An 18,791-nucleotide genomic window follows, 5' to 3' on the forward strand; every position below is an offset into this window, starting at 1 on the left:
AGTGAGGTTGAATGGGCCTTAAGAAGCACTGCTAATAACAAGGCAGCAGGAGACGACGGCATCCCAGCTGAACTGTTCAAAATCTTGCAAGATGATGCTGTCAAGGTAATGCATGCTATATGCCAGCAAATTTGGAAAACACAAGAATGGCCATCAGACTGGAAAAAATCAACTTATATCCCCATACCAAAAAAGGGAAACACTAAAGAATGTTCAAACTATCGAACAGTGGCACTCATTTCACATGCCAGTAAGGTAATGCTCAAGATCCTGCAAGGTAGACTTCAGCACTTCATGGAGCGAGAATTGCCAGATGTACAAGCTGGGTTTAGAAAAGGCAGAGGAACTAGAGACCAAATTGCCAATATCCGCTGGATAATGGAAAAAGCCAGGGAGTTTCAGAAAAACATCTATTTCTGTTGTATTGACTATTCTAAAGCCTTTGACTGTGTGGACCATAACAAATTGTGGCAAGTTCTTAGTGGTATGGGGATACCAAGTCATCTTGTATGCCTCCTGAAGAATCTGTATAACGACCAAGTAGCAACAGTAAGAAAAGACCACGGAACAACGGACTGGTTTAAGATTGGGAAAGAAGTACGGCAGGGCTGTATACTCTCACCCTACCTATTCAACTTGTATGCAGAACACATCATGCAACAAGCTGGCCTTGAGGAATCCAAGGCTGGAGTTAAAATCTCTGGAAGAAACATTAACAATCTCAGATATGCAGATACCACTTTGATGGCCCAAAGTGAGGAGGAACTGAGGAGCCTTATGATGAAGGTGAAAGAAGAAAGTGCAAAAGCTGGCTTGCAGCTAAACCTCAAAAAAACCAAGATTATGGCAACCAGCTTGATTGATAACTGGCAAATAGAGGGAGAAAATGTAGAAGCAGTGAAAGACTTCATATTCCTAGGTGCGAAGATTACTGCAGATGCTGACTGCAATCAGGAAATCAGAAGACGCTTAATCCTTGGGAGAAGAGCAATGACAAATCTCGATAAAATAGTTAAGAGCAGAGACATCACACTGACAACAAAGGCCTGCATAGTTAAAGCAATGGTGTTCCCCGTAGTAACATATGGCTGCGAGAGTTGGACCATAAGGAAGGCTGAGCGAAGGAAGATCAATGCTTTTGAACTGTGGTGTTGGAGGAAAATTCTGAGAGTGCCTTGGACTGCAAGAAGATCAAACCAGTCCATCCTCCAGGAAATAAAGCCAGACTGCTCACTTGAGGGAATGATATTAAAGGCAAAACTGAAATACTTTGGCCACATAATGAGAAGACAGGTCACCCTGGAGAAGATGCTGATGCTAGGGAGAGTGGAAGGCAAAAGGAAGAGGGGCCGACCAAGGGCAAGATGGATGGATGATATTCTAGAGGTGACGGACTCGTCCCTGGGGGAGCTGGGGGTGTTGACGACCGACAGGAAGGTCTGGCGTGGGCTGGTCCATGAAGTCACGAAGTGTCGGAAGCGACTAAACGAATAAACAACAACAGAACATGCTTTTATACAAGCACCCTCTGCACTTCTTTTTCTTGCTTAAAGAAAACATTTTTCTTTAGGCTGTTGCCTAGTTGATAAAACAACAGAATGTATAGTTTAAATGGAAAAGAATCAATCTTTTGTCAATTCAGTCTGTTTTTGAAGAGGTAGTCATTTTCATTGCTATGAATGCTCATGCCTTTCTGAGAGTGAGTACATTTCTGGCTTTGTAAAATATTTTTATTTTATTTTTTATCCCACCTTTATAATTTTTATAAATAACTCAAGGCAGGGAACATACCTAATACTCCTTCCTCCTCCTATTTTTCCCACAACAACAACCCTGTGAGGTGGGTTGGGCTGAGAGAGAGCAACTGGCCCAAAGTCACCCAGCCAGCTTTCATGCCTAAGGAGGGACTAGAACTCACAGTCTCCTGGTTTGTAGCCTGGAGCCTCAACCACTAGACCAAAACAGGCAATAGACTGATATAAATAATGCTTTAGATCCTGATATGAGAAAACACATCTGTTTTACTCACATCTCACTGAAAAACAAATATGTTTAAGAACAGGAAACGCAATGTTTCTGATATAATTGTTTGAAAAGAAAACGTCAGTTTTTCCTAGGTGTTATTGGATTTTCACAGCAATTTCTCCTTTCATTGTAAATTACAAACAATTCTGATGGTCAAAAGCATCTGTTCTAATGATAAAAGAGACTCTTATCATCTTTCAATTATTTCTGAAGTTTAAAAAAAGTAGATGAGTTGTTCCCTTTGAAAGTCATGCCAATTTTTTTAATCCAGTCAATTGTGTCTGATTCTCGGAGACTGCCTGGACAAGTCCCTGCAGTTTTCTTGGCATGGTTTTTCAGAAGTGGTTTACCACTTCTGCCTCCTTCCTAGGGCTGAAAGAAAGTGACTGGCCCAAAGTCATCCGGCTGGCTTTGTGCCTAAGGCAGAACTAGAACTCATGATCTCCCAGTTTTTTTATGGTGCATTATGATTGATTATGATTATGATACAGGATATATTTCTTCATAAAAAACTTTTTTTATATGGAACTCTACAGTGTCCCAATCACATTATTTATTAGCCCATTTGCTATTCCTCAGAACTAGGCCAGAACTGAAGTCTAAGCCAAACAAGTAAATTAATGTGTTGTTACTTGCTTAACAAGGGAAGATTATATCCAAGGATGTAAAACAAACAAATCCTCAAATGTTTACTGTGAGTGCGTGCAGGTTGTGCACCAGAAGTGACTGAGGAACCCATAAAGAAGGTCTAAATACCAAGGTGGCCGTAAAATTCTTGAGTCAGTCTCAGCATACTGCTCTCAGTTTGCCCTTATGATATGATCCCTGCTTAAAATAATTCACTGAAATTGCTGCGGTAATATGAACAATACGTGATGGGACAGCTTTTACAAGACAAGCTTCTATTTGCAATGGCTTTTTACAGCATCATGCCCATCACATTACCTGAAAAATAAATGTGTTAGACCCATGGCACCTGAGGGTTTTTTAAAAAAAAAACTATGAAAAGTCATGCTTTTAGATGCTTTTTTGGCTTACCAAAAATAGATGGCCCAGTAATTCTTTTGACCTTTGGGCCAACTGCTAGAATTTCTCTGTGTGTTTATATAAATCCAAAATTCTGGGCTAGTTTCCAGATGCTTATTTATTAACTAGACTTTTTTTTTTAACAGACGTAACCATCTAACCATTTTCATTTTATGGGCATGCTTGAGCTGAGGTAGTCCTGCCCAAGTTGGTTCATCAAGTCCCAGCAAGCTATTTCAGGGTGTTCCTCTACTTGAGCAACATGTATGTGTTCTTCTGTCATCTGCAGCTGTCTTGAAGAAAAGCTGCCTTGAAGAAAAAGAAGCAATGCCTCTTCTGTTTCTGAGAGATAATGCACTGCCTACACGTTATGGTATGCACGTTTTTAAAATCAAATCCAGCAATCCTGACACTTCCAGCATGGCACTTGTATGCAGGAAAATTGGAATTTCTGTATGTTAAGTTACCCTTTTAGATCCTGCTTCTATGAAGCCATCTATTGGGAAACAAATACGTATGAAAGGGATTGGGAATTCTGGCAGTCCCAAAACATGACAGTGAAGAATACTGCTCTAAATAAATGAAAAAGTATTATATATAAACACAGAACACATTCCTATAACATATCAACAGCTTCCATTAAAAGAAAAAGAAAAATGAATGTAAAGTTCAAAGGGTGGTAACTTTTGGTACATTGTCCTGTGTTACATGCACATTATTCCGTGTGTCAATTTGAAGAACAAAGCACAATTGCTCCCTATACCACATTCAATTTCAGTTCAGTCCAGTCTATATTTATAAGGCAAATCATTACATTTTTCTCTTTGAAACCCTATGGCCATGGAACATCATCCCTTCCTCCCAAATACGTTAGGGCACCCTGGAAATAAAAAAAATGTTGACTTGTGCATAACATGCTCCCCTGAGATTTCAGAAAACTGGAGATTGCCTAAATTGATTATAGATACATAAAAGTCTTTTTGGAGGTATCATACATTATTCAAAGTCTTTAAATTTTTTAAAGGAGGCACATACACCAGCCTCATCCTGTTAAAAACAGGAAGATTGTTCCCATTTAGCAGGGGCAAGAAACAGAGAACTGTAGTGTGCTATATTTAACCTAAACGTAACCCTAAGTGAAGATAGTTTCTACTAGGTTTTGACTGTTTTTTTAACTAGCCCATCTAGTTACATCAAGAAAACATAACTTCACTATATTAACTAAGCCTTATCATAAATATATAACAGTACAGTACTTAAGTGGAAAGAGCTATGGATTATTGACTACAGTCCTCTTCTTAAGTACTTATCTACCAAGAAACAGGAAGCCCACAATATCCACTTAGTGAATCATTCATTAGGCCAGGGGTAGGAATTTTTTTGGGTCAGGAGAAGCTTGACTATTCAGAAAATAGCTGCCAGAGTGGGCCCTGCCAGGTATAAAACACTCATTCACCCGAAGGTGAACTACCGTAACCACTCAAAATGTTCTCTATCATTCCAGTGGGAGGGAGGGAGTGAGTGAGTGAGTGATTGAATTTATAGGCTGCCCATTTCATATACATGACTCTGGGTGGCTCACAGTTGAAACTGAATAAAAACAGTAAAAGAAACAAACAAACAAAGTTAACAACATATCTGAAACTGGATATGAAATTTCCATGCAGGAATACTTCAGGAAACTTATCTCTGCAAGTCCCTTTTTTTTCAGATGTGTTTTGAACCACAGCACTCAGGACCAAGATTTTGTATTTATTTAAACACTTTTGGCAGGTTTAGACTAGCAATGTAGCTAAAGACTGATTAAAAGGGCATTTAAATACTGAATTATTCATCAATAATTTGCAGATAATGTGGATTAGAAAATAATGGAACCATGGGTAGAAACAGGAAGAAGTGACATAATAAATAGACCTCACAAGAAACACAGCATAACAAAAACCACAATTAAAAATGTGGTTCGAACTTCAGTCATTATGGAGGAGCAACACTTTTTGCAGGTTAATCCATGACACAGCTACGCTTCGCAAGGCAATCTTTTATCCACCAACACTGAAGCCTTCTAGCTCATTACTTTATATAGGTAACATGGAACCTCAGAGCAAATATTTATTTAACCTTTCCACAAATGTGTACTTCTGGATGGAAGGCTATATACCAGAGACACAGGCTCTGGAGCCATTTTTTATCTTAAATCTAAAGGGTTGAAACTTGGGCTTTAGAAATCAGATGGAATGAGTCATATAATTAATGTCTAAGGAGCTATAACTTTTCATTTAACAGCTTTATACCTTTCGACAATTTGTTTAAAAATAAAGATACTGCTAAAGATAGGCAAGATTCTAAATACTTTTATTAGCACTGGCCGTTCCAAATACTACACAGTTAGAAAACCATAATATACAGTACATGTAACAGGAAGCTGACCCTAATGTTTGCTAAGAAATGGAGATGAATAAAATTTTTGCATTCCATAACTCTGTACCAAGCCGAGTCTTCTTGCTGACATGACACATTCTGGGAGATTGTGTATATTAACTCAGGGGTCTCCAACCCCCAGGCCACAGACCAGTACCGGTCCGTGGCCTGTTAGGAACTGGGCCGCACAGCAGGAGGTGAGCAGTGGGCGAGCAAGCAAATTTACAGCCTGAGTATTTACAGCCGCTCCCCATCGCTCGCATTAACCGCCTGAGCTCTGCCTCCTGTCAGAGAAAGCAAGCCCATTGGCTGCTATCTCCAAACGACGCAAAGAAAAAAGAATAAAAGGTCAGGAAAAAGAGGAAGTGCTTGAATCATCCCAAAACCACCACCACCCCTGCTCCATGGAAAAATTGTCTTCCACAAAACCAGTCCCTGGTGCCAATAAGGTTGGGAACCGCTGTATTAACTCACCATCAAATGTGAGAAAACCTGGAAACCTCCAATTTAATTTTTGTAATAACATAACTTACAAAGTAAATCTCTTAAAAATGGAATATATATAGTAACCCTATACCTACCAGCATCGGTAGGTCATTATAAAAGTTCTCCTAGCCCATGCAAAACATTTTACGATTTAAGCCCTTGAAACTTAGATATTTGACAAAAAATGGACAAAAAGATAAAGCCAAATTAAGCAGAACTGCACAGATGTCAAATAACCACATCAGACTTCATCTTCCTAGTTATAAAACAGCCTGTTAATACCCACAGCCTTGGAAGCCAGTATCCTGATCATAAGGCATCTATTTTCATAGGGATGGAAAGAAAACAAAACCAAATCATTTTTATAGAGCAATGCTATTTTCTAAGTATGCTTTAAATAACACCTCTTACTCCATTTGCAATGTTTTCTAGCTATTTTTGTTTCTGTTGCTGGTGTTAATAAAACTGTTAAGAGAAAAATTTGGTTTCTTGTGCCTTATCAGCTCCTGTCATCTGCACTTAATGGGAATAATCCCTTGAAAGGTCTCTAGAGAATTTTCCTTAATAGATTTGCCCTGAAGAAATCTAACTGCACTGGTTATGCAAACAGGAAGGAAAGCTGCATGCCCGTTCATCTCAAATATTAGGGCTTGCATTGAATTTCAAGCAGATTGGGGTATTCCAGGGAAAGGAAGTAGTTTATCATAACTGATTGCATTGGAGAGCACCACTGTTGATAGTCTCTTTCAATATCAGGATCAAGAGAACACTGTATCAAAAATTGAGCAAGCTCACCTGACATGAATTTCAAGTATAGCAGACAAAAATCCCACTGACTTCAATGGAATTTTCAGGTGGCTCAGCATTGCATACCTGCATTTTCCCTTTTCTAATTTCAGGGTGCATTGAACTTGTAGTAAGTAGTGGTGTCCTTGCTATGGATGCACAGCTTACTTCCATGAACATGGAAACCTCTAGCAGTACACAGGAAGCAGTTTGACCTTTTCATCTAAATTGCGTACAGTGGACTGAGATGTTAGATTAGGACCAGGGAGATCAAGTCCTCCCTTAGCTGTGAAAGCTGATTGGGTGACTTTGGGCCAATCACATTCTCTCAACCTAACCTAACCTACCTCACAGGATTGAGGTTGTGGGCAAAAATTGGGAATGGTATCTACATCACCTTAAGCTCCTGGGGGAAAAGTGGGATATATACAGTAAATAACAAATGCATAGTTGACAGACATTAATTACATAACTTTTATGTTGATTTACAGAGTGATGAAATATCATTCCCCAAACCAGAGACACCTACCACTCAAAGCTACTGTTTCTAGTCAATAAACTAAGCACTGTGACATTTTATTCACTCAGATAATCTTCCTCCTCAACATTGTTTTGTAGACCCTCTTCTTGGATAAATAAAGAACTGCTTATATCACATTGGAAGAAAGAGTATAAATCACCCTGCTGCTTTTCAGCCTGATTTGGAGACTCCAAGTTGCCATGCTGAATTAATGTAGATCAGGGTTTCTCAACCAGGGTTCTCTGGAACCCCAGGGTTCCACAAGAGGTCACTAGGGGTTCCCTTGGAGATCACGATTTATCTAAAAAATTATTTCAAATTCGGGCAACTTCACATTAAAGAGGTAAGTTTTATTCTTTATTTTCAGTTTAAAAACACTGTTAATGCATCTATACAGGCCTATACATGAAACAAACAAAATAATTTTGTAACTTGTGGCCTGTATTTGAGCCTGAATGGGCAGGGGTTCCCCAAGGCCTGAAAAATATTTCAAAGGTTCCTCCAGGGTCAAAAAGTTGAAAATGTCTGATGTAGAGTATAAGGAAAAAAAAGACTAGAAGATCTTTATTGTGTTTGGCAATGCAGTATCAGTGTTGGCATTCCAGATTTCTTCATCAGACACAAAACATGAAGGTTAGAGAGAAGGAGAAAAAGGCTATATAAATCATATAAATAAACTTGTTTATTTATATGATTTATATAGCCTCCCATCTCACCAAGGTGATTCTAGGCAGCGTACAGAGATAGACTATCTATCTATCTATCTATCTATCTATCTATCTATCTATCTATCTATCTATCTATTTTATTCATCATATTTATATGGCCACCCATGTCACAAACAAGTGACTCTGGTCGGTGTAAAGCAAAGCTAAAAACAATATCTACAAATAAGTATTACTATTACTAACTTTAAAATTGTAAAAGGCACAAAATGAAAAAATAAAAAATAAAAAAAATGGGTGAAGAGCAGGTGTTAATTACACCAGAGCCATCTAAATATTTCACCAGTCCCCTGGGGTCCCCAGGCCTGATGATACAACCAGGTCTTGAAGGACTTCCAGAAAGTTAAAAGGGATGAAGCCAGCGTCACTCTGGGGTGAAAAATTCCATTGAGCAGGGGCCACAGCAGAAAAGGCCCATCACCTATGACCTGCCAAGTGCAACTTCCTAGCTGATGGGACCTGCGGCATGCCCTCTCTGCTGGATCTGGTGGGATGGGCAGATGTAATCGGGGAGAGGCAGTCCTTCAAATAACACAGTCCCATGCCATGTAGGGCTTTAAAGGTCAAACCCATCACCTCGGGTTTGAATTGGATCTGGAAACAGACTGGTAACCAATGCAGCAGGCAGAGCAGAGGTGTAATGTGTGTGCTTCTAGAAATACACATAACTGCCTGCACCGCTGCATTCTGCACTGGCTGAAGCTTCCAGATACTCTTCAAGGGCAGCCACGTGTAGAGTGCATTACAGTTGTCCAACCAGGAGGTAACTAGGGCATGAGCGATCATGAGTAGAGCCCCTTGATCTAGGAATGGGCACAACTGACACACAACATGAAGTTGAGCAAAGGCCATCCTAGCCACAACTGCCACCTGCTCCTTGAGCAAGAGTCGTAGGAGAACTCCCACATTGCACATGGAATCTGTTTGGGGCAGTGCAACCCAATCCAGCATCAAAGATGGCACAGTCCTAGAACCAGCAGGCCCCCAAACCCAAAGCCACTCGGTCTTCCCAGGGTTCAGTTGAAGCCTGTTGTTCCCCATCCAGACCCTCACAGTCTCCCGGCACTAGGATAAGTCATCCATAGGATTGCTTAATTCGCCAGGGGCAGAGATGTATAATTGGGCATCATCAGCGCATTGATGATACCTCACCCTATGGTGACAGATGAGCTCACCCAGCAGCCTCATGAAGATGTTGAACAGGAGCAGAGAGAGGACCGACCCCTGTATATAAAATAATATACAGCCCTCCTCCCCCAAAATATACTATATGCCTGGGATCAGGGGGAAAAAAACCCTGATTCCACTTCATCACTCAAACAATAATTAAACAGTCAACCAATATGGCTCGCTTAACCTCCAGGCCACAATACTTGTGGGAAATTCCTGGTCTTAAGTGCCTTATGAAAAACCAACAGGGTTGGGATCATACAGAATGGGGGGTGAAATGCTGCTCAACAGGGGAGGTGCAACGACAGAGAAGGCACGTTTTAAGTTATACCTAGGTCTGCTGGGGAAATGAACAACTTGTTTTATTTACCCTATTTTTGAATATACAAAATCCAGTTGTTACTTGAATTACCTCCAAATGTAGATAAAGTATACAGAAAATAACATTTAAGTTAAACATAATGGCTAGTCTGATATAAAAACTGCTGACCTTTTTGGTGGTTTTTAAAGTTTACTTACAACTTTATGCATTTGGGGTTGAACCTAATAAAAATAACTACCTGCCCATTTCTTTTATGGCATCTTCACAATAGTACCTTTGCCAAATAACAGTTACAGCTAAATACAGAACATCTTTCTTTTTGATTGCATATTAGAAATTTGACACCTGCATTTAATAACTGATTAATAAAATTATTATGACTATGATTTCAATGCCTTAACAATTTATTAAATGAGCACCTGCCAGGTCTTTAATAAATGAATGAATTTAAATAATGCCCAAAAGTCCAGATTTAGCGTACATTGTGTATCTTCTTGTCTGAGCTGTTAACAGTAATCCTAGACATCCACAGACAAATTTTAAACATACTATACTGCATATCATCAAAAGCCACTCTAAATGCTAACCTCTCCCTTTGTTCAGTTGTTCAGTCACTTCTGACTCTTCGTTACCTGGTGAATCTAATTTTGCCAGCAACTGATTCTTCAAATTCTTATAAGATCCTGCTTGTGTCATTAATATCTAGACACCTTGATTTTTCTAAGCATGGGGTTCTTCTCCGATGACTCTTGTATTTGCCAGATGTATCCAAAATACTTAGCATAATTATTCCCATTGACCAGTCTGGTTTTACTTCTTCTAGTACTGAATTATTTGTCCTCACTGTGGACCAAATATTCTCAAGCACAATTCAAAGGCATATTTTTAAAAATTTGTTTAGCCCTTCTGGTAGTTCAACTTTCATAGCTTTATATTATAATTGGGAAAACCATGGTCTTCACAATTTTTATCTCTGTCATCAGTGTGATGTCTCCGTACTCTAATCCTATCCTCATTTTAATCCTTCATTACCTCGTATCATCATCAGTTTTCTTTTCATTTGTACTTGACATATGAACCAAGTCTATTCATCAATGGTACATTTAATACCATTTTCTATATAGTTTATATCTGTTGCTTTTTGATAAAACTGCACACAAGGTGATTCACACATCAGAAGCCATATAAAACCAAATTCAATATAAATTAAAAACTAAAGATTATGTCCCTGACAATATAAAAACATATGAGTATTACAAAATATATTATGTTGAGTCTAAATCTTTTACAAATTATAAACATGCTATTGCCAGCCTTGTCTGTGGTATGCTAGGGTTTCAAACTCAAAGTTGAAACTTCTCAACTATTTGTTATCAACTGCAGATCACAGGGGAATGTGTTCTAATAGTCTATGTTCCTGCAGAAGTTCTTGCAAAACTGATTTCCATCCACTACTAACCAAGTGAAGTTTGGATAAGTATTGCTCTGTTTCAGAAAGAGCTATGACCTACTAATATAATCATATATATCACCATCATATATCACACTTTTCTTTTTGTCCAGTTTGATTCAAATAAACTTCAACAGCAGCCTCAACCTCCAAGAGAGTTGAACAAAGGAATCCATTCATGAAGTTAAACAACAACCTAAGAAAATTAGTGTGAATGGGCCAATATTTTTAATGTTTCTTGGGAAATACCTATTAAATGCAATGTTCCAAGTTGCAGATTCATCAAATAAACCTTAAATATAATTGCATTATACAAGCTGAAGTTGTATTAGAAAAACTGTGGTAGACTGGAAGTGATGTCTTTCACTGTTTTAGTCAGCATACTGTACTGTCTCAGATTCACCACTTTTCCTATGTGAATTGCAAGTGGGATTATCAAGCTTTAGTCCATAGTATCTTTTTTTTCCATATTAGAATCCTATCTGAATAACCAAGACAAATAGCAATGCAATAATAAATACTCAAAACAATCAATTTTCCCCCCGTTCAATAGTGTCTGACTCTCGAAGACTGTTTGGACAAGTCCCTGCAGTTTTCTTGGTAAGGGTTTTCAGAAGTGGTTTGCCACTACCTGCTTCCTAGGGCTGTGAGCAACTGACTGGCCCAAGGTCACCCAGCTGGCTTTGTGCCTTAGGCAGGACTAGAACTCACAGTCTCCTGGTTTCTAGCCTGCTGCCTTAACCAAACTGGCTCTCAAAAAACAATCAACAGAGCCATTCTAAATACTGAAAACAGTTTCAAAGGCTAAGTTGAATAGATACATTTGACGTATGAGCCTCTGTGAGCAACATGGTCAACAAGGTCAACAAGGTCAACTTCACAACCAGAAAGACTGTCCCTCAGACAGCCAGGCTGAAGTGATTATGGCAAACTGAACAACAGAGTCTAAAGGAAAGACATGACCAGCACTGAAAGGAAGACCTTTAATAACTGAACAGGCTCACTAAGTACTAATGAGAAAGGAAAAGAATGAAGCTTGAGAGAATGTAACAGCCTGAGACAGAAAAACTTCCTTAGGACATATACCACATGGAATCTGGAGATTCCCCATTCCTGGCCCAAAGTTTTAAAGGTTAAATTTTAAACTGACCCAGAAAAACAAGTGGGTAGAACTTTCGTTATTGGTATAATCTGATTTCCATACAGCCTAACAGGAAGCAGCCTAACTGCTTTATTTTGTAGTAATCTTCTGGATGCTTTTCAAGGGAAGCATATTGTGGAGGACACTGTAATACTGCAATTGTCGAAATGTGATTTAACCATAGCATAGATAACTGTGACCACATCTGCTTTAGGAAAAAGTACAACTGATATAATAAACAAATTGTGGAAATGCTTCCTTAGCAGCTGTTACCAGCTGAAAATTGAGAGATAGGGAAGGACGGAAAAGTCTTGTGAGCAGAAAACTATGAACCTGATCTTCCTAGGGATACCCAAGTCTTCAAGAACTGGATGCACCCAAATTTCTAGCCTAGATTTCTTTCTTACTAAGAGCAACCCTAAATAAAATGGACTTAATCTGATCCTCTTCATCTCATCCAGTCCATTATGAAATTCTCACAGCACTGAGGGCTATGGATGGTCCCTTGGTATTCATTGACAAACTGGGTGTCATCAGTATATTGGTGGCACTTTGCTCCAAAGCTCTGCATAAGCTACTCTGAAAAATGAGCACACACAGCTGCATGCTATATATTAAGTTAATGTACAATTTGGATTCCAGCCCTCCAGGAAATTACAGAAGTTTCGACAACTATCCAACATCTTCTACCAATAAGAGATATTATTTAGCCTTCCATAGTTTACAGGGCTTCCTGATTCTTTAGGTGAACAGCCTGGACTCTTAAGTAGTCACTAAATCATTAATGAAATCAATAAATGAGTCAAATTTTGAGGAAGAATCCCTCTCCTTTGATTTAAATTAAAATTTAGTAAATCATCATCAAAGACATGATTTTTCAGTGATTTATATCTCAGATAGGGTTCTGAGTCCTGATAATTAAAAATTGCCACACTTTTGTAAGAAAAGAATTGAGAAGCCCTACACATGTGCCATTTTTAGATCTTAGAATAGAATGTGCCATTTTAGATTTCAGTACAAGATTTAAAATTGAATTAAAATAAAATAAAAAATGTTTTCCTCTGGTTGGGTCTTATGAAATGTAGAAAGTCAAACAGAATTTACCTTAAAATATCCGCAGCTGCTTTTCAAAGCATTCTGTTTAAAACATAGCCCAAATCTTAAGGTCAGCATTTCATAAAGATTTGTACAAGTTAGATATCCATTCCACTGTATTCTCCTCTCCACCTGTCAAGCTACTGATTGAAAGATATTTCATCACCCTGCTCTGTGTCAGAGACAGCCCAGGGTCTTCTGAAGTTTAAGATGAATGGGAGTGGGGTTAGGAAGAACTATCTGGGAAGTTCTTTATCACAGACATAGCAATAAGAACAAAACATAGTTTAAAAGGGTTATCTGATCTAATATTTACAAACCATCTGACTGCTTTCAGAAGAAGATATACTACCAGAAAAACTGCAAATTATTTTGAGAAGACAGGACAGTGCTGATTGTTGTTTTAAGATGACTCACAAAGGTTTTAGCAAGCCTTGAACCTGAAGAACATCAGGCAATCAACTTATATGTCATCAAGTTCTATTAACAGGGATTTATAGAATCCCAGATCAGAAAGTAAATCTCTTGGACCAAAGCAGATCATATGGTACTACAAGATTCATCCACATCAAAACAAGAAGTGGATTTGGCCAGAACTGTTCCCCCTTTCACTTTCCCTATATTAAAGAAACTGGTTCAAGTGTTCTTTGCTCTCACTTTCAAATCATCTTATAGGGAGTAATGTGTTCCCAAGTCATTGATATCAGTGGATATGACACTCCCACACTTGCATAATATGTACTGATAGTTTTCAAAACCAAACTGCTATAAGTTCAAGATAACCATCCTACAGTTATATAAATAGGTATCTTTGAAGCATCTGGATCTTTCTACTTTCTACTATCTCACATAAGCTACTGAACTAAAGCTGAGAAAACCTTGAAGACAAAACACTAGTAATAAAGAATAAACTTTTCCAAAAGTTACTGGCAGGGATGAAGCATGCTGGTTCTTGTCTTCAACTGAGAGTTAATGTATTCATCTGGGGAGAGGCTCTGTAGCTGGCATAAACACTATAGTTAATGTGATACTTACAAGCATTAAACAAGAACTTCAATGGAAAATCAGCATATCAGATGAGGAAATTACAGAACTCATTAGCTGCTGCTGAGTCATCTAGGTATCCAGCTGCAATCACTGGGCACACAAAATATAATACCTAACCTAAAGGCTCAATCTAATGATGTATGGTAGTCTAACTTTTTGGTCTGATTTGATTGAGCACTTTTTGTAACCCTCATAAAACAAAAATGCAATGGAGGCACTGAGAGATTAAAATCCAGGATCATGCCAACTATAAAAACAACTTCTGGAATAAAGACATGTTACACAATAAATAACTATTGGCATGGACTTGTGTGGCCAGATTCCCGTTGTGCCCGGCAGCATGAATTCATTACAAAATATATTATTACTTTCTGGGCATCAGAGAATCAAGTAAAACATAGTTTCTCAAACTGTATAGAACTTGGTTAAAGAATCGTGTGCGCTTCGAACAGGGAAATGAAGGAGTAAACTAGATTTTTTGGATGCAATAGAATCAAGTAATGTGGAGGCAAGAATCCCAAGAACTAAATGTATTTGATTTAAAGCAATCTGCAAACCCGGACACTTCACTTTCTGTCCAATTTCAACAGTAGACAGAGAATCCATCCGGAAGAAGTAGGGCCAAAACTTGATCCATTGCATCATCCAACAACATTTCAGTGGTTTGCCAAGTTCTCATGATTTTGGAATCTGGAGTAGAGTTGTGTTTTATTTGTTTCAGTCTGCGTGACCAACCAATAGTTCACCAGAATCAGCAAAGCGAGTAGCTGAAGATTCGTCCAGATTTCCTAAAAATGGCACTGTGTCCCAAGTTTGTTCCCTTACTGGTCTCACCATATTCCCTTACCTTGTCCATTCTACTCTCTCTTCTACTCCAAACACCAAATTGCAACCCAATGAGGACTTATAACAGAGACCTCAGTAATATTTTGCTATCAAGATTCCAAAAGATGGAGAAAAGAAACCTTCTGTCTTCCCATTCCCTCATTCTGGCAGAATAAAATGTACCTAATCACACTTCTCACTGAGGCACCACTGGCCAAAATTATTTATTTATTTATTTATTTATTTATTTATCTATTTATCTATTTATCATATTTCTTCCCTGCCCACCTCGTATTACAATGACTCTGGGCAGTTTACAAACAGTTAAAAATCAAAGATTAAAAATTAATCTTAATTATAGACATAACAATTGCAGCATTGGGTTCAGTGCCATTTTGGGGCAAAAATCTGCTTAGTCACCATTTCCCCTTTCAAGGGAAGCCGATATGTTGAACTAATACTGTGCTCCTGAAAACTTTTTGTTACATGTAAAGAGATGGAAAATCAAACCAAAGATTCCTGTTATCCCATCCAATTAGTCACACGGAAGGTAAGTGTATTCCCCCTCCCTGGCAAAGAGTATGGAATGGCACTGGAAACTTGTATTTTCCAGAATGCTGTTTCATTCATCAACCTCTGAGCAAAATATTAGGTCTCTCTGGAGAGAAAAAGAGGGTCAGAACACAATGAGGAAGCCTCGTTCTTCCAAAATATTCCTTAAGATAACATTAAAATAAGAGAGAGAGAGAGAGAGAAAGGCTGCTCCCATGCAAACAAGCACAGAATAGCGATAATATAATCTCTCTCTCTCTCTTTTCTTGCAGAGAGAAGACTTTTTCCAAGTAATTGATTCTAGGCTGAAGCCCTATTTTAAAATTAAATGCAAATATTCTCAGGTTGCTACATTTAGAAGCATTTAACAACTCATAACTTGCCATGGATCTGAAATTAAACTGTGAAAAAGAACTCATAAAATGGAGCCAAAAAAACCCACTAGCACAATTACTGTAAAGCACATGATTGTTTTTTTTTTCCTTTTAACAGAATTAAAGAAGAAAAAAGACCTTGTGCTTTTATTTATTCAGACCAGCTTCCCCAATCTGCTAGTTATACTATAAAGAGATGATGGGAGATACGATCCAAAATACCTGGAAAATATTTGGGTTTGAGGAACATTGATTTAGATGAAAGATCAAAAATATGTTACTCAACTGAGTCCTACGCTACTCTTTATGCAGGTATGAAACTAGAATCCCTGACAAGGGAGATATTACTATCAGTTATGAGCAGATTATAAAAATGGCATCCTTCACCCCACACCAATCCCCTTTCTTCCCATACTGGTTTTTTAAAAAAGCCAAGGTCAGGCAACTGAATGTCTTCCTGATATTTCTGAATACAATTCCATGCCATTGGCCATATCCGCTGGGGCTGATGGGACTGAAAACCAATACATCTGGAGGGATCATGATGCCCAACTTCTGCAACTACAAAGTGTGGACCATAAATTGAAAACACAGTTTGGTCTCAAAATATGAAGTTTCAACCTAATTATTATTTGCTTCTTGACCATAATGATCATAGAATTAAGATTTTGTTCAGGTTTGCTCCATAACACGGCATGGCCATTTGGATCAGATTCATGGCAATTTTGCTTTTGGTGTGTTGATATATCAAGGCAAAACATCTGTAAGAGCCCAATCATGTCTAAAACATTTGGTTATATGGCCACTAAGCACTATTGTGGTCTTGGTCTTCTCTGTGTGGGATCAGTTATGTTCTAGATGATGTAGTATCATTGTTATGGATCCCTCTAGATCTTCTGCTTTCTGATCACTTCATCCACTCCTTCCTTGAAGATGACTTGAGAAGAACCGGGATGCCAAAGTTTAAGATGTGGATGTTAGACTCTGATGTACTAATTTATGCCTTGCAAATACACTGTAATGACCTTTTAAAAGTCTTTTCGAAATGATATTTTACCTGATTCTGTATTTATATTTGTTTGTTACTACTGTTTGATTTTGTTATATTTCACTGTATTTGTATTATGGGATAATTAGATTGAAAGGCAAGCTATGAATTTAATAAATGAAACAATAAAATAAATAAATAATAATAAAATAATAAAATCTTTCACAGGAGACTAACATCAGTGTCTGCATACACAATCCTAATAACTGCATTCAAAATAGCCATTTATAAACTATAAGGAATTATTTAGAATTAAGAATATGCAAGTTAAACTGAATTCTGCTTGGGGAGTCACACCTCAAGATTCCTACTACCTTCAGCCTCCAGGGTGAAACAGCAATAGCTAAGAACACACATGGTTTGCAAGATTAACTCCAAGATTAAAACTGGTTGCTCTATTTAAGAGGGGCAGGAGAATTAACCAATAGCCCAGAAGCTGCTAGGAATGTAAACATGGTTTAAGAGCACCGTCTGTTAAAAAAACAAAGCAACAAGACAGATCTTGAGTTCAATTAGTCACATGACTGAACCATTGAAGACACAGTCAGGAGTGTAATTAGAAGCCCAATGGCTTATTTGGATCTAAGCTGCAGAATTCAGCAGGATTAAAAAGTATCAGTCACAAAAATGTGCTCTACCGCTGGAATGCCTGGAACGTCAAAAAATTTTAATGCTACAGCATAACAACTCTAATAGCACTGAATTGACCACCCAATCAGATCCTGAATGTAGGACTAGGGGGACCATACTCACTGCCTGGGTGAGGCAGTCTGTACCTCTCCATTTACTAAGCTGCAAGGATAAAATTGGAAACACTGCCCCAATGGCTATGTTAGGCAGGGCATACTGTAAGGGCCACAGAAGAAAAAAAAAGTCAATGTACTAGCTCTAGGATGTCAGACATAGGCCTGATATAGGTCCACGTTATCTAAATATCGTCTAGTCTGAATCAAGGCTGAGCCATAATGCTCAGCCTGGGGCTCTGCACTTTGCTTTTTCACTGCATGGGGAATGCAGAGGACATGGCTGGTGACACTGTGCATGGTATTAGCAGAATGGGCAGGACCAATCTGGTTTGGAGAGGTTTATGAGGTAAAACCTATATATGGCTTATATCATAAGATTATTTTTTTGCCCCAGTGGGAAACATCCCCCAGTTTTGGGGGGAAAGAGTTGAGGGGGTTAAACTGGTACCTTCTTCTACTACTTATGGCATCTATTCTGGCCCTTTAAAACATCAGAAACCTAAAAAAAAAACCCAAACCCCTATTCTGGCAACCTGGGGGCTACGTGCAGCCTGTGGATTTCCCAATCCTACTCCAGATGAATAAAAACATTACTATAACAATACATAAAAATGATCTTTAAATGTAGCAATACACTATTTTGTTATCTTGCCAGGCCTGAAACATGCATAAGATTGGAACACACCGAAAATTACATCTTAGCAATCTGCTTAAGATAACTTGTGGGGAAGGCCCTTGAGTTGGCAGTAATTCAGAAAACAGGATAATAATAATAACATGACAAATCAATTCCAGTTTCTCTTAGCATCTCAAAAAATGTATCAGGGAAACAAACAAACAAACCTGAGTCCATATGTCTGGAGCTCTTTCGAAGTCCATTCAGTTGCTTCTGTGTAGTTAAAGACACACCAGTTAGAGATTTCTTTTTAAAATAGACACAGTTCCTCTTTTCATGTAATTCCTACCCAATCAGAGCACCTTTACTGCACACCAGTGTTTCTACCCCCAAATCTCCCAGCCTGATGCTGACCAGAG

The 18,791-nt window shown here is 38.4% G+C and overlaps 1 protein-coding gene across 1 annotated transcript in view; it reads right to left on the reverse strand.

Annotated features, from left to right (window-relative positions):
• Positions 1 to 18,791, reverse strand: part of VAV3 (vav guanine nucleotide exchange factor 3) — a 197,995-nt gene that overhangs the window by 42,146 nt on the left and 137,058 nt on the right. The window contains exon 19 of the mRNA XM_063298356.1: positions 18,600 to 18,645. Within this exon, the coding sequence (XP_063154426.1) occupies positions 18,600 to 18,645 (46 nt within the window). The remainder of the gene's footprint in view (positions 1 to 18,599; positions 18,646 to 18,791) is intronic.

This window comes from Candoia aspera, chromosome 3, assembly GCF_035149785.1.
Source record: "Candoia aspera isolate rCanAsp1 chromosome 3, rCanAsp1.hap2, whole genome shotgun sequence".
In the NCBI taxonomy this organism is placed as follows: domain Eukaryota; kingdom Metazoa; phylum Chordata; class Lepidosauria; order Squamata; family Boidae; genus Candoia; species Candoia aspera.